General features: G+C 43.6%; 1 protein-coding gene across 1 annotated transcript in view; it reads right to left on the bottom strand.

Moving 5' to 3' along the window:
- The window catches only part of POLA1 (DNA polymerase alpha 1, catalytic subunit), a 568,283-nt gene that overhangs the window by 540,469 nt on the left and 13,484 nt on the right, over positions 1–14,330 (bottom strand). The window contains exons 2-4 of the mRNA XM_070943339.1: positions 11,676–11,800; positions 9,908–10,004; positions 5,024–5,104 (exon numbers count right to left, since the gene is read on the bottom strand). Of these exons, the coding sequence (XP_070799440.1) occupies positions 5,024–5,104; positions 9,908–10,004; positions 11,676–11,800 (303 nt within the window). The remainder of the gene's footprint in view (positions 1–5,023; positions 5,105–9,907; positions 10,005–11,675; positions 11,801–14,330) is intronic.

Below are 14,330 nucleotides of genomic sequence, written 5' to 3'. Positions count from 1 at the left end.
TACTGAACTGCAGGTTACCTTTCTGCCTGATGCAACAGCCCAACAAACTTGGGTCCAATTGGAAAATTGCTACAGGCCTGTTTCAATTGAATCTTCATGTTTGCTCATGTCTGAGTTCCATGGTTTGAGATTGAAACCTGGTGAACAAATTGGAGGACATTTAACCAAACTGAAAGGAATGAGAAAAGAATTGAGAGAAAGAGGCTATCTTATGGATGATATTCAAATGATCAGCATTAATATTAACTCATTGAATTATGAATGGAAAAATGCCATTACAAAGATTAACCAAGTGCTATTGCTCAACGCATAGTGGACCATGTATGCAGACTTTTAACTGAAGAAGAAGCACTCATGTTAGCCACGCCATATTTGCAAGGACCATTCACATCAAGAGCTCCAGCGAGGCGTCCCTTCCGAGGAAGAGCCTATGTTCCAAGGACGCCAAGATGCTATATATGTAATTGTGTGGGACATGCCACCCGGGATTGTCCCCAACGAGTTCCAGCTCCCGTCTCGTACCAGCCCCGAGGAACAGATTCCAGAGGAGGCAGAGGCAGAGGCAGAAGACAAAGTCGTCGTGGTCCCAGGTGTGATCCGCAACCTCCACTCGCCAAATTGGCTTTAACCAATGATCCACAACCTCAACCAGAGTACGACAGACGACTACTGTGGACTTTGGACAGTGGTGCAGCATTGCATGTTACTTACAGAAAGGAACTTTTCACAGAGATGCACGAGCCTGAACCTGAACTACGTGAACTTTATTCTTTTTCCAATCATCCTTGTCAGGTCAAAGGAAAAGGAACTGTTTATGTTGAAAAGCTCGATGCATTCATTCCTGATGTTTATTATATACCAACAGCAAATAGTAATTTGCTTAGTCAGTGTCACTTGTCTAGAGTGTTAAAGTTCCAAGTTCACCACCTTGAAAAAGCAAGTTACATAGTTAAAAATGGAGATTTTTTTTTTTAATTTGATTTATATGCTGCCCTTCTCCGGAGACTCAGGGCGGTTTACTATGTGCTCAGCAATAGCCTTCATCCTTTTGTATATTTATACAAAGTCAGCTTATTGCCCCCCCAACTGGGTCCTCAATATTGTTGCTGAAACCATATTAATTGGTGGTGTTTATTACTTAAAGCCAAAGCCTAAATCACAAGCACAGGCAAGTATGCAAGCTCCAAAAGAGGAGAGCACAGGCCCAGAGAGAGATGTTCCAGAGAGAGATCCTGTTGCTACTCCAAAGGCTCCTAAAGCCAACAAAAGGAAAATTAGGAAACAGGTTGCTCAGAGCAAGCCTGGGGTTCCTAATAAAACCGTTAATGTTGAGAATTCACTAACTGGTAAACCTTTGCATTCCAGATGTATCCATAAATGGCATAGAAGATTGGAGCATGCCAGTTTCCGTGTTCTTAGGAAGATGCCGGACTTGGCAAAAGGTTTGGATCTAAAAGGGTGTAAGGTGTTTTTGGATTGTGCTGTCTGCAAGAAAGCCAAATCCAAAGCAGCAGCCATTCCCAAATGCGTTACACGCCTGTCAACATGCATTTTTGATTTGGTACACACTGACATAGTAGGTCCTTTCAAACCAACACTTGGTGGTAAAAATATTTTCTAACAATTGTTGATAATTACTCTAGATATGGATATGGATATCCTATGAAAGAAAAATCTGAGTCCTTTCAGATCTTTAAAGACTTTGCTGCTCTTTCTACCCAACACCAAGTCCGCATCGCCAGAATCCAGAGTGATCGTGGTGCTAAATTCATGTCTCAGTGTTTCTAGGACTGGATGCGTAAAAATGGAATTCTTCATCAGACGTTGGCCCCTTACACACCGGCTCATAACGGGGTCGCAGAGAGACGACAAGGAGTACTGCAAATCATGATGCGTTGTCTCCTAGAAGACGCCAACCTTAGCAACCCATACTGGGGTGAAGCTATCAAATATGCAAATTACATTGTCAACTGTACTTGGAGCAGTGTAATAAATCAGACTCCTTTCTTCATGTTGTACGGATACAAGCCCGATCACAAAAAACATCCATATTTTTGGTACATACGCTATGGTGAACATTCCCTTAGCTCAAAGAAAAAAAGGAGGTCCAGCAGCAAAGAGACTGAGATTTATGGGCATTGATGATAACTCAAAGTGGAGCAAATTTATTGACTCCAAACATGTAATTGTGATTTCCCAATCTGCTAATTTTGAGGAAGATGTTGACTGGTCCAGGATTCATTCCAATGATCCTGGAGTTTATTTTCCTAGAGATGATACTGCGTGATGCTGCACAGATTGATGATCAAGATTCCATTAGTTCTTCTCAACCTTGTCTTCGCAAGCCGCTGATGCTGGCGCTAGCGACGAATGTGAGGACGAGGATGAAGCAGAAGAATGGACTGTTCCGAGACGTTCCAAGACGGCCACAAAGGGGATCCCTCCACAGCGATATTCGTGGCAACTGACAAAAACACCCTTGCCTTTGATTTGCAATGTTACACTTCCACCTGATATGCTCACACAAATCAAGCATCTTCCTGATTCAGAGCAAGGGAAGTGGTATGAGGCAATGCAGGCTGAAATGGACAGTCTAAAGAAACTTAAGGTGTTTACACCTGCAAAACCACCAGCAAACAAAAGGGTCATTGGCACTCGATGGGTCTACAGAATCAAAAAGAAGCCAAATGGTGAGTCACTGTACAAGGCCAGACTTGTAGCTCAGGGTTTCGCTCAACGTTATCCTGAGGACTACACAAATACCTACTCACCGACAGTCCGGACTGAGAGTGTAAAAATTGCTTTAGCAACTGCAACTGTCCTTGGTTTAGAAGCTTTCCAGTTCAATGTTGACATGGCTTATCTACATGCTGACCTAGATGAAGAGATCTACGTGAGAGGTCCTCCAGGGTTCCGACAGCAAGAAGGGGATACCTGGTTTCTACACAAAAGTCTTTATGGTCTAAAACAGTCTGGTTTAATGTAGTACTTATGTCTTACTGACAAACTAAATTCAATGGGCTTTATTAAGTCCGAAACTGATGAGTGCGTGTTCACAAAAAGATCTAACAATACATATGAGATAGTTCTTGTTTATGTTGATGATATTGTTTACATTGGTCCAAATAAGCAGATGAGTGAAATTTTTGCCAAAGCCTTGCAGAGATATTTTACATTGAAATCTTTAATTAAGTGTGTTAATTGTGTCCGTCTCTAATTAAGTGCAATTACCCCCCGGGGGGGAACAGGATTTATACACCCTAACAGTGGGAATGTCATGGTCTGGGGCTGCATGAGCGCTGCTGGCACTGGGGAGCTACAGTTCATTGAGGGAACTATGAATGCCAGCATGTACTGTGATATACTGAAGCAGAGCATGATCCCCTCCCTTCGGAGACTGGACTGCAGGGCAGTATTCCAACATAATGACCCCAAACACACCTTCAAAACGACCACTGCCTTGCTAAAGAAGCTGAGGGTAAAGGCGATGGACTGGCCAAGCATGTCTCCAGACCTAAACCCTATTGAGCATCTGTGGGGCATCCTGAAATAGAAGGTGGAGGTGTGCAAGGTCTCTAACATCCACCAGCTCCATGATGTCGTCATGGAGGAGTGGAAGAGGACTCCAGTGGCAACCTGTGAAGCTCTAGTGATCTCTATGCCCATGTTCTGCCCCAGCTCCAGATTTCCAAAGATTGTGACACACACCAACGGTCCTTATCAAAGTTATAACGTACCAAGAATAAACAAAGTCCCGCAAAGGTTGGCAACCAGCCCAGAAAACAAGATACGATAAGACACTGGCTCTTCAAAAATGCTCTGTAATAATTACACGTTGTTTCCAGCAAGAAATTACTAACTGCGTGCGACTTAAATAGGCTAAGGGAGTGGCCAATTATCCTCAAACCTTACTCCCGAGGAGACCTCCTCCTCCTGAGTAGCCACTCCTGCCTTTTGGTAGCCCTGCGTGCTCAAGCATTGAGGAGAGGCCCCTCCACTTCGCTCTCTCCACTTGAAGGAGCCTCTGGAGGTTCTGAAGGCCCAGGCTGAGTCTATGCCTCTGGCACCACATCCTCTTCAGCCTCCTCGCTGTCTGACGCGAGCGCCGGCTGCACAGGCTGCTGGTGCAACCCCACACCAGCCTCGTCGTCGGGATCAGCCATGATCCGCGCAGGCCGCTGGCGGGCCACAACAGCCCAAGAGGGTTAAGGCGGTGCTGGAAAATAATGGTGGCCACACAAAATATTGACACTTTGGGCCCCGTTTGGACATTATCACTTAGGAGTGTACTCACTTTTGTTGCCAGCAGTTTAGACATTAATGGCTGTGTGTTGCGTTATTTTATGTTTATGTTTATGTTTATTGGACTTCTATACCGCCCTTCTCCCGAAGGACTCAGAGTGGTGTACAGCCATATTAAAACACATATAGATTTACAGAATTTAAAAACAATTTAAAATCGAATATATAAAAATTTGGCCCACAGATTAAAAACTAACACACACCCATTATAAAATTCATATTAGGCCAGCCCGGCTTGTTGGAACAAGAGTCTTCAGGGCACGGTGAAAGGTACGCAGGTCGGGGATCATACAAACCTCTAGGGGCAGCTCATTCCAGAGGGCTGGTACCCCCACAGAGAAGTCTCTCTCTCTGGGGGTAACCAGTCGGCATTGTTTGGCCGACGGCACCTTGAGGAGCCCCACTCTGTGGGAGTGTATTGGCCGGTGGAAGGCTATCGGTGGCAGAAGGTGATCTCGTATATACCCCGGTCCTAAGCCATGGAGCGCTTTAAAGGTGGTGATCAACACCTTGAATCGCACCAGAAGACCACTGGGAGCCAGTGCAGCCCGCACAGGAGGTGTTAAGTGGGTGTGCTGAGTCACCCCCATAATCACCCACGCGGCCACATTCTGGACCAGTTGGAGCCTCCAAGCGCTCTTCAAGGGGAGCTCCATGTGAGGGGGTGTACTCCTGTGACATACTGTATATTAGAGAAAGTTGCTGAAAAAAATGTACTCACGTTTCTCGTCAGAATTAAGAGCATCATCTTCTAAGTCTTCATCAAAAATTTCCCTGCCATCTTCTACATAACCAACCCCATCTATGAAAAAAATGTCACTCTTTACAACCAAGTCATTATATTTATATTTTGCATTAAAAGTTGTATTTAGGAAGGCAAATTAATCCAGGTTCACTCAATTTTTCCATCATTTTGCAGTGGTAGAATAACAAACCTATGGTTTTTCAAACTAAACTACAATTACTATTTTCCATAACCACTGAGCAGACTGGCTGCGATAATGGTTAAATGGCTGGGACAGTTCTAGGGAGATCCATGTTCCAATTCCTTAGGTTATCTTTCACTAATCACTATCATCAGCCTATCTAAAAGGCTTGTTGTAAAGATAAAATTAATAAGAAAATAATATATATTCTTAGAAGATGCTAAACTGTAAAAATACAAAGATACAAATGCGCTTTTATAATCTATTGGCTCACTCTCACAAATAAAAACCAACTTGTCATTTCTAATTCTTGACATTTCTCATATTCTTGACGTTGCACGGTACATTGCATATACATTCCGGTACTTCAAGCCCAACTGCTTTGCATTTACTATCCCGTTTTTACCATCTCTGACGCCCACAGTCATCTTCACCTGTTTCTGCCCATATTTTTAACTGGCTTATACCTCGGCGGACCTCTGCTCACTGCGAGATGCCCCCCTCTCGCGGTCATGGCCTTCCTATTTATCGAAGGCCTACCTCAAGGACAGGTTTTGGAACCCCGAGTGGTGTCATGCTTCAAAGCGGGGCTTGAGGGGTTTTTTTAATTAGGGTTTTTAATCAAATTTTAAGGGGACCCGGGAGGCGGGGAGTGAAAACTGAGCTGCGGGCGGCTCCCACGGTTCAGTCATCTAGCTCAACCAAAGTTGGTGGGGGGAGGGGAGGGGAAAGAGGAGGCTCGATGGAGTGAGGGTCTTCTGATCCCGGTGATGGTTGGGAGGGGCAGGGGGTGTGAGAGAAGGGGATCTGGGGAGCGCCCCCACTACATCCAGCCGGTGGCGTGCTCTGGCCCCCTGGCCTTATCCTGCTTAACCGGGGGCGTAGGAGTGCGGAGCCCTGGACTCCGGCTGGTGTATCTGAATGCCAGGTCCGTGGTGAACAAGGCCCTCCTTGTCCGAGATTTAATTGACGAGGAGGACGCAGACCTGGCATGCATTACGGAGACCTGGTTAGGGCCGGAGAGAGGTGTCCCTCTCATCGATTTATGTCCCCCAGGCTTCCGTGTGCTGCACCAGCCGCAACTCCAGGGTAGGGGCAGGGGGGGTGGCGGTTGTTATTAGGGAAAGTCTCAGTCCCAGGAAGGTCACTGTTCCTCAGATAGGCGGGTGCGAGTCCCTCCTTCTGAAATGGGACCCTGGAGTTCAGTCGGATCTGTTGGTTACGTACCTATCTCCCAGCTGCGTAGCCTCAGCCCTGCCCGCACTGCTAGATGTCCTGGCCGAATTGGCGGTTGAACTCTCCAACCTTCTGGTTGTGGGAGATTTCAATTTGCCATCGGCCGGGGAGACATCTGAGTCAATCGGGAGTTCATGGCCTCCATGACAACCATGGACCTAATTCAGGTTGTAAAGGGCCCAACTCATAAGGGGGGACACACACTCGACCTGGTTTTTCTCTCTGGACAGTGGATAAATGATCGTGGTAGGGGAAACTTGTCAACCTATCCCCTGTCATGGTCCGATCATTCCCTCCTCAGGCTGGACTTTCTCTCCGTCATCCCCCGCCGCTGGGAGATAGAACCAGTGAGATTGTTCCGCCCCAGGCGCCTGATGGACCCAGAAGGGTTCCTGATGGAGCTTGGACCTTTTCCCGCCTCCTTATCTCACGATTCGTCTGAGGCCCTGGGAACGGCCTGGGAACAGGCCGCGGTGGGGGCCTTGGATCAAATCGCACCTTTGTGGCCTCTGACCCAACGCAGATTCCGGGTGGCTCCCTAGTTCACCACAGAGCTCAGGTAAATGAAGCGTTGGAGAAGACGCCTGGAAGGCGGTTGGAGATCCTCCCGATCCGAATCTGACCAAACACAGTTAAGAACCCATATTAGGTCTTATCTTGTGGCAATGGAAGCGGCAAAGCGCCAATATTTTGCTGCTCTCATTGCATTTGCAGAAAATCGCCCAGCCGCTCTGTTTAGAGTGACCCGCTCTCTCCTCAATCATGGAGCGAGGGAGGACCCCTTGCAGGGCAGAGCTGAAGATTGTACATTTTGTACAAGATATCTTGTACATTTTGTACAAGATAAAATCACTCAGATTCGGACTGGGTTGGACTCTGACTGGGCAGAGTCTGACGAGTCAACAGGGGCCTGTCCTGATGGTAACATCTGGGTTGAATTTGAGCCTGTTTCGATGGATGAAGTGGACAGGATCATGGGTCGACTGGGTGCCTCCACATGTTTATTGGACCCTTGTCCCTCCTGGCTCGTTTCTGCAGCCAGGGAGATGACTGGAAGCTGGATTCAAGCAGTTGTCAATGCTTCTTTGAGGGAAGGGGTCTTCCCCGGTACATTCAAAGAGGCAGTGGTTCATCCCCTCCTCAAGAAGCCCACCCTGGATCCAGACTCCCTTAATAACTATCGTCCAGTCTCCAACCTTCGCTTTATAGCGAAGGTTGTTGAGTCTGTGGTGGCACAGCAGCTCCCCCAGTTTCTGGAGGAAACTGACTACCTAGACCCGTACCAATCGGGTTTCAGACGCGGTTACAGCACGGAAACGGCATTGATCGCTCTAGTAAATGATCTCTGGCGGGCCAAGGATGGGGGTTGCTCCTCCATCCTGGTCCTTCTTGACCTCTCAGCGGCTTTCGATACCATTAATCATGGTATCTTACTGCAGCAATTCGGGGGGTTAGGGGTGGGAGGCACCGTTTTACGGTGGTTCTCCTCCTACCTCTCGGGCCACTCGAGTTTGTGTGGACAGGGGGAGAGAGATCCACCCCGAGGCCCCTCACTTGTGGGGTGCCTCAGGGGTCAGTTCTCCCCCCACTGCTCTTTAACATCTACATGAAGCCGCTGGGTGAGATCATTCGTGGTTTCGGGGTGAGGTACCATCAATATGCTGATGACACTCAACTTTACATCTCCACGCCGGATCACCCTGGGGATGCCCTTTCTGTGATGTCCTGCTGCCTGGAAGTGGTGCGGGCCTGGATGGGAAGAAACAGACTCAGACTCAACCCATCCAAGACTGAGTGGCTGTGGATACCGGCATCTCTTGATCTAGTGGCCCCGTCACTAATGATGGGAGGGGAGATCCTTACTCCCTCAGAAAGGGTCCGCAATCTAGGGGTCCTCCTGGATTCATGGCTATCCCTAGGAGATCATTTGACGGACGTGACCAGGGGGGCCTTCGCACAGGTACGCCTTGTGCACCAGTTGCGCCCTTTCCTAGATCAGGATGCCCTTGCCACGGTCACTCATGCCCTTGTTACGTCTTGGTTGGACTACTGTAACGCCCTCTACATGGGGCTGCCCTTGGGATGCACCAGGAGACTACAGTTAGTCCAGAATGCGGCCGTGTGGGTTGTTACGGGGGCTTCTCGGTACTCCCATGTGACACCTCTCCTGTGCGAGCTGCACTGGCTGCCGGTGGCTCTCCGGGTTCGTTTCAAGGTGCTGGTGCTCACCTATAAAGCCCTACATGGCTTAGGCCCGGGGTATCTGCAGGATCGTCTCCTGCCTTCCTCCCACCGTCCGGTGCACTCACACAGAGCGGGCCTCCTCAGGATGCCGTCAGCCAGACAATGTCAGCTGGCGGAGAGGGGGAGAGCGTTCTCTGTGGGAGCGCCGACCCTCTGGAATGGGTTGCCCACCAGCCTCAGGACAGCCCCGGACCTTCTCTCCTTCTGCCACGAACTGAAGACTTGGCTTTTTTACCAAATGGGCTAAATCCGTTGGGGTGACTTCAAATAATTTTAATAATTTTTAATTGATTTTAATTTAATTTTAAACTGATTTTAAATTGTTTATGTAATTCTTTGCTTTGTTTTTGTAAGCCGCCCTGAGTCCTACGGGAGAAGGACGGCATATAAATTACATAAATAAATAAATAAATAAATAAATAAATAAATAAATAATACTAGAAGAAATTATTTCCTTCCTGTTAACCATCTTAAAATGTAGACATATCCTCACAAATGACTTGGTAGTTGATAACTTAGAAAAAAAAACTTGGCTACAGCAGCACAACCTGCTATAAAAATCATGCCAAATAATCAGGAGAAACTGATTATATTACTCCTGCCAATTTACATCTACATCTAAGCAGTTTTTTTATTCAAATCAGTTTAACATATAGGTAGTCCTTGATTATCACAATTGGAACAATTGCTTAATGTGGTCATTAAGCAAATCAGATGGTCATTACATTAATACAGCTTCTCCCAATAACTTTTGTTTGTTGAGATCGCAAATAGTGATCACATGACCCCTGGATACTGCAACCATCATAAATACATGCTCATTGCTAGCGCTTGAATTTTGATCACATGACTGTGGGGACACTGCAACAGTTATAAGTGTGAGGACTGATTGTAAGTCACTTTTTTCAGCACTGTTGTAACATCAAATAATTGCTAAATGAATGGTTGCAAGTTGAAGACCTACCAGTAGTTACAATTTCTTCTATTATTATAAGAAATATTCACTTATTCTAGATTTCTTTAAAAAAAAATTAATGACAAGGAGCTAAACCAATTGTTCTCTCACTATGCCTGTTTTGAGAGAATTCTACCTTTTATTTTAAAAATAACAAAGTTTTTTTTAAATCACATTGCCAGAAAATGAATGGAAAAACAGTTTTAGTATCAGTCCAAAGATAAAAAAAACCAATTTTACAAACCATCATCCACAATCCAGTCATCATCCTGGCGTTCTCTGACAATCTTAGAATACTGTTCTTCATCAATTTCGTCATAAATACCTGTAAATTCCTCAACCTACAAAAAGAAAATAATTACTATAACTTTTTAAAAAAACAACAACAAAGAAAATAAGATTTTGATATTCTGCCATTATTGGGATATTTACTTAAATAGATATGCCTAACCAAGCTGCAGCAACTTTTTGACCTTCACTGATCTCAGAAGCTAAATAGAATATATTTGGATATAGAACTACCGTATTTTCCGGCGTATAAGACGACTGGGCGTATAAGACGACCCCCGAATTTTCCTTTTAAAATATAGGGTTTGGGCTATACTCGCTGTATAAGACTACCCCTCTTCCAACGCACACCAAATAAAAATTAAAAAACATCAACTGGCTCACCCACAATGTAAAATCAGCTGTACTAGACCCAAAATGGCTCCTGCAACAAGCAGGAACCTCACACAGCCACAAAAAGCCCCCAAAAAACAACTTTCACACTTTACACACACACAACACAACATAACTGGCTCACCCACAATGTAAAAGCAGCTGTGCTAGACCCAAAATGGCCCCTGCAACAAGCAGGAACCTCACAGCCACAAAAAGCCCAAAAAACCAACTTTTACACTTTACACACACAAAATTCCACATACAGCTTTGTGAGATTTTGTGTGTTTGTGTAGTTAGAGTGAAACACTACAGAAACACACTAAATCTCAGAAAGCTGCACAAATATTATTTTATTTTATTTTATTTTATTTTTTATACGAAAGCTAAATTTAAAACTTCCTAAACTTTAAATGGCTAGGTCTAAAAAAGAACAACTAAAAAAAAACCCCAATTAACTATTTTTTAAAGCTCCCAAAGGGGAAAAAATTTACCCAGTAGAACAGGGGTCTCCAACCTTGGCAATTTTAAGACTTGTAGACTTCAACTCCCAGAATTCCTCAGCCAGCTTTGCTTTGCTGGCTGAGGAATTCTGGGAGTTGAAGTCCACAACTCCCTGCCTGCTTGATTGCAGGCAGGGAGTTGCTTGCTGATGGAATGGATTCAGGCAAGCGAAGCAAGGCAAGCGTTGCGACTAGCAGCTAAGGTAAGCAAGCTGGAGGGGGAAAACTTTTTTTCTTTTACATGGCTCTGGCGATCCCAGCTGAGTTGCCTGATTAGCAGGCAACTCAGCTGGGATAGTCAGAGCTTGGCTCGTCAGAGCCTTTCAGGCTGGTCTGCCTGGTTACACGAGAATGACACCCAGCGTATAAGACGACCCCCGACTTTTAAGAAGATTTTCATGTGTTAAAAAGTCGTTTTATATGCCGGAAAATACGGTATTCAGATTCCAAATTTATTGTCCAAACTAAGAAATTGAAAAAATAACCAAAAAAAGCAACAGCTAACTGTTTCAATTACACTGCCATGAAAAACATTAGATGCAATCATCAGGAGTCAACTTGATGCTTACAGGGCATCTATTTTTATACATACAAATAAGAGACCTCCACTTAGTAGTAGCTTCATTCTCCTACATAGCATTCTTCACTTATGAATCTCAACATGCAAGACAGCATGGACACAGCTATAGGGGGATGGATGCTATCATCCATCTTGAAAAGTACCAGTTCCTAAAACTGGATTAATAAATAAATGTGTGTGGACACATTCACTTACGAAACAATATGGTAATGACACATCTACATTGATTTAAAAAAAGAAAATTGAAATTACAGCAACTTTTTAGTTACCTCATATTTTATTTTCTCACCAGCCTTTGCCTTTTTCAGCCGCTCCAGAGCTTCTTGCCTTCCTTTTTTAGATTTTTTCTCACGACGCAAACATGAAGATGCAAGATTTGCAGTATTTGTTGTTTCTGAAAAACAGAATTGATAACAAGTATTAAAAACAGCATGAGGGACCATAACTAACAGACACACACACACACACACACACACACAAGGTCAAAACTTTGATAATATCAGTGTCAATGAAAGATAAAAGATCTGTTGATTAGAATTCTATCCATTGAAACTACAAATAAAAATGCCTCTACCTCTCAGCAATTTGCCTCCTTGCAGCAAACAGCAAACAGCCTGGTCAGCTTCAGCACAGCCTAAATTAGCACAAGCAGCTGATTGGCAGTTGGATCTGCTTCCCGGAATACCACCTATCAGCTGTTCCAGCAAATAGATTGGGGGCGGGGCCAGGCAGAAGTGGTATTTACCAGTTCTCCGAACTACTCCAAATTTCCACTACCGGTTCGCAAGAACTGGTCAGAACCAGCTGAAACCCACCTCTGGGGAGAGTGCATCTTATACGAAAAATGCAGTAGCTTTCCTTTCAGGGAACAGCACAGAGAACAATCCTTGGAGCAAATATCAAAAGTTAGGTTTGTGAATGGAACCCACAAATAAAATACCCCAGAATTTCAGACAATGGTGAATGATACTAATATCATCTGAGACAAGACACTAGGTAATAATTTTTTTTATTTTTTTTATTTTAATTTGATTTATATGCCGCCCTTCTCCGGAGACTCAGGGCGGCTTACAATGCGTTAAGCAATAGCCTTCATTCTTTTGTATATATTTTTATACAAAGTCAGCTTATTGCCCCCACAAACTGGGTCCTCATTTCACCTACCTTAGAAAGGATGGAAGGCTGAGTCAACCTATATGAAATCTATATGAAATAAAGAGTTCAAAAATAAATATAAACATGAGAAAAAGCAGCTAATGAGAGGAAAATTAAGAGCAACAGTCCAAATCCTTTATTCAAACACACACACACACACACACACACACACACACACCAATGGATTGTAAACATGAAATGTGAGATATATTAGTTTACTAATATGTATGATAGAAGATAGCTCGATAGTTGTGGGTATGTATATCTTTATTCCCAAGAGAATGGGTCTTCACTTATCCTCAAGCTTTTTCAAGGAGCTCTAGCCATCTTAAAGCAATCCTTGAGCAACCAGGGAACATTTGCAGAGTGTGATAGGCCATAGGTATACTTAGGTGGACAAATGATGTTTGTCATAATGTCACTATTCTATTCCATAACATACAAACTTGTAACCAACAAAAATGAAAAGACGAAGTTTGCATTGTGATATCACTATGCATATTTTCTTTTTTTTTTAATTAACATAAACAAACATAAAACACAAATACATGTAAACACTTATACATTAACAAAGAGTCAATCGACTAACTTCTAGAAAACCTTCGCATCGGTGATTAATGTCCATTTAACCAATTTTCCTTAATCATACTATTTACAAATTCACTTGCTTATACCTTAATATATTCATTGAAGTTCAGCAGTATCTTTCTACAAACATATTAACCATTTATTTATACAATCCTACAGCTCATCTCATGTATCTATTTCTACAATTCTTGAGTTATGTTCTCCTAATGTCCTATGTTGTTGGCCCTATCCTTCTTTCTAACCATGTGTACCATTTTTGCCAAACTAAATAAAAGTCAGTGTTCTCTTTATCTTGGAGCTCTTTTGTGAGCCTATCCATCTCTGCGCATTCATTTATTTTTGTAATTATTTTTTCTTCTGTTGGTATTATCTTGGATTTCCAATTCTGAGCGTACACTATACATGCCGCTGTCAATATGTGGATGGTAAGATATTTTATCTCCTTGGTACACTGTGGTGTAGTCATTCCAAATAGAAAGAATTCTGGTTTCATTTCTACACTTTGCCTCATTGTTTCTTCGATTATTCTCTTAATCTCTTGCCAGTAGCGTTGTGCCTTCCTGCAAGACCACCAGAGATGGTAATATGTCCCCATTTGTGTCTTGCACTTCCAACACATTGGTGATGTGTTTGGAAACATTTTAGCCAAACGTGCCGGAGGAAGGTGCCATCTATAAAATATCTTGTATAAATTTTCTTTGTATGGAATCGACAGTGTCAACTTATAATTTTCTGCCCATAGCTTGTCCCATCTATCCAACTCTATATTGTGACCTATATTTCTTGCCCAGCTTACCATGTTTTCTTTCACTGTTTCCTCCTCTAATTTATACCTTATTAAACATCCATAAATTTTAGATATTATTTTCTCATCTGTGCCTTTTAAAATTTTATCTAGTTCACTTGGTTGGCTTTGAAAATCATAATGTCTCCGGTCTGCTGTATATTTTGACTCAATTTGAAGATATGGCCACCAATCAATCATAATGCCTCGTCTTTCCAGTTCTTGTCTCGTAAGTAGGTCTCCCTCACTACTCAACAATTCTTGATATTTCCGCATCTTTCCTATTTCTATAGTGTTTGGATAAATTAGCGCCTCCATAGGCGACAACCATCATGGGATTTTACTATAGTGTTGCCTTCTGATACCTTGCCATGTTTTATATAGTGCACCTCTTATT

Source organism: Pituophis catenifer, unplaced genomic scaffold (assembly GCF_029215685.1).
Source record: "Pituophis catenifer annectens isolate HBS135680 unplaced genomic scaffold, rPitCat1.0.hap2 SCAF_4, whole genome shotgun sequence".
Classification (NCBI taxonomy): Eukaryota; Metazoa; Chordata; class Lepidosauria; order Squamata; family Colubridae; genus Pituophis; species Pituophis catenifer.
Note: the sequence above shows the minus strand (reverse complement) of the source record. Positions and strands in the feature narration are given on the sequence as shown.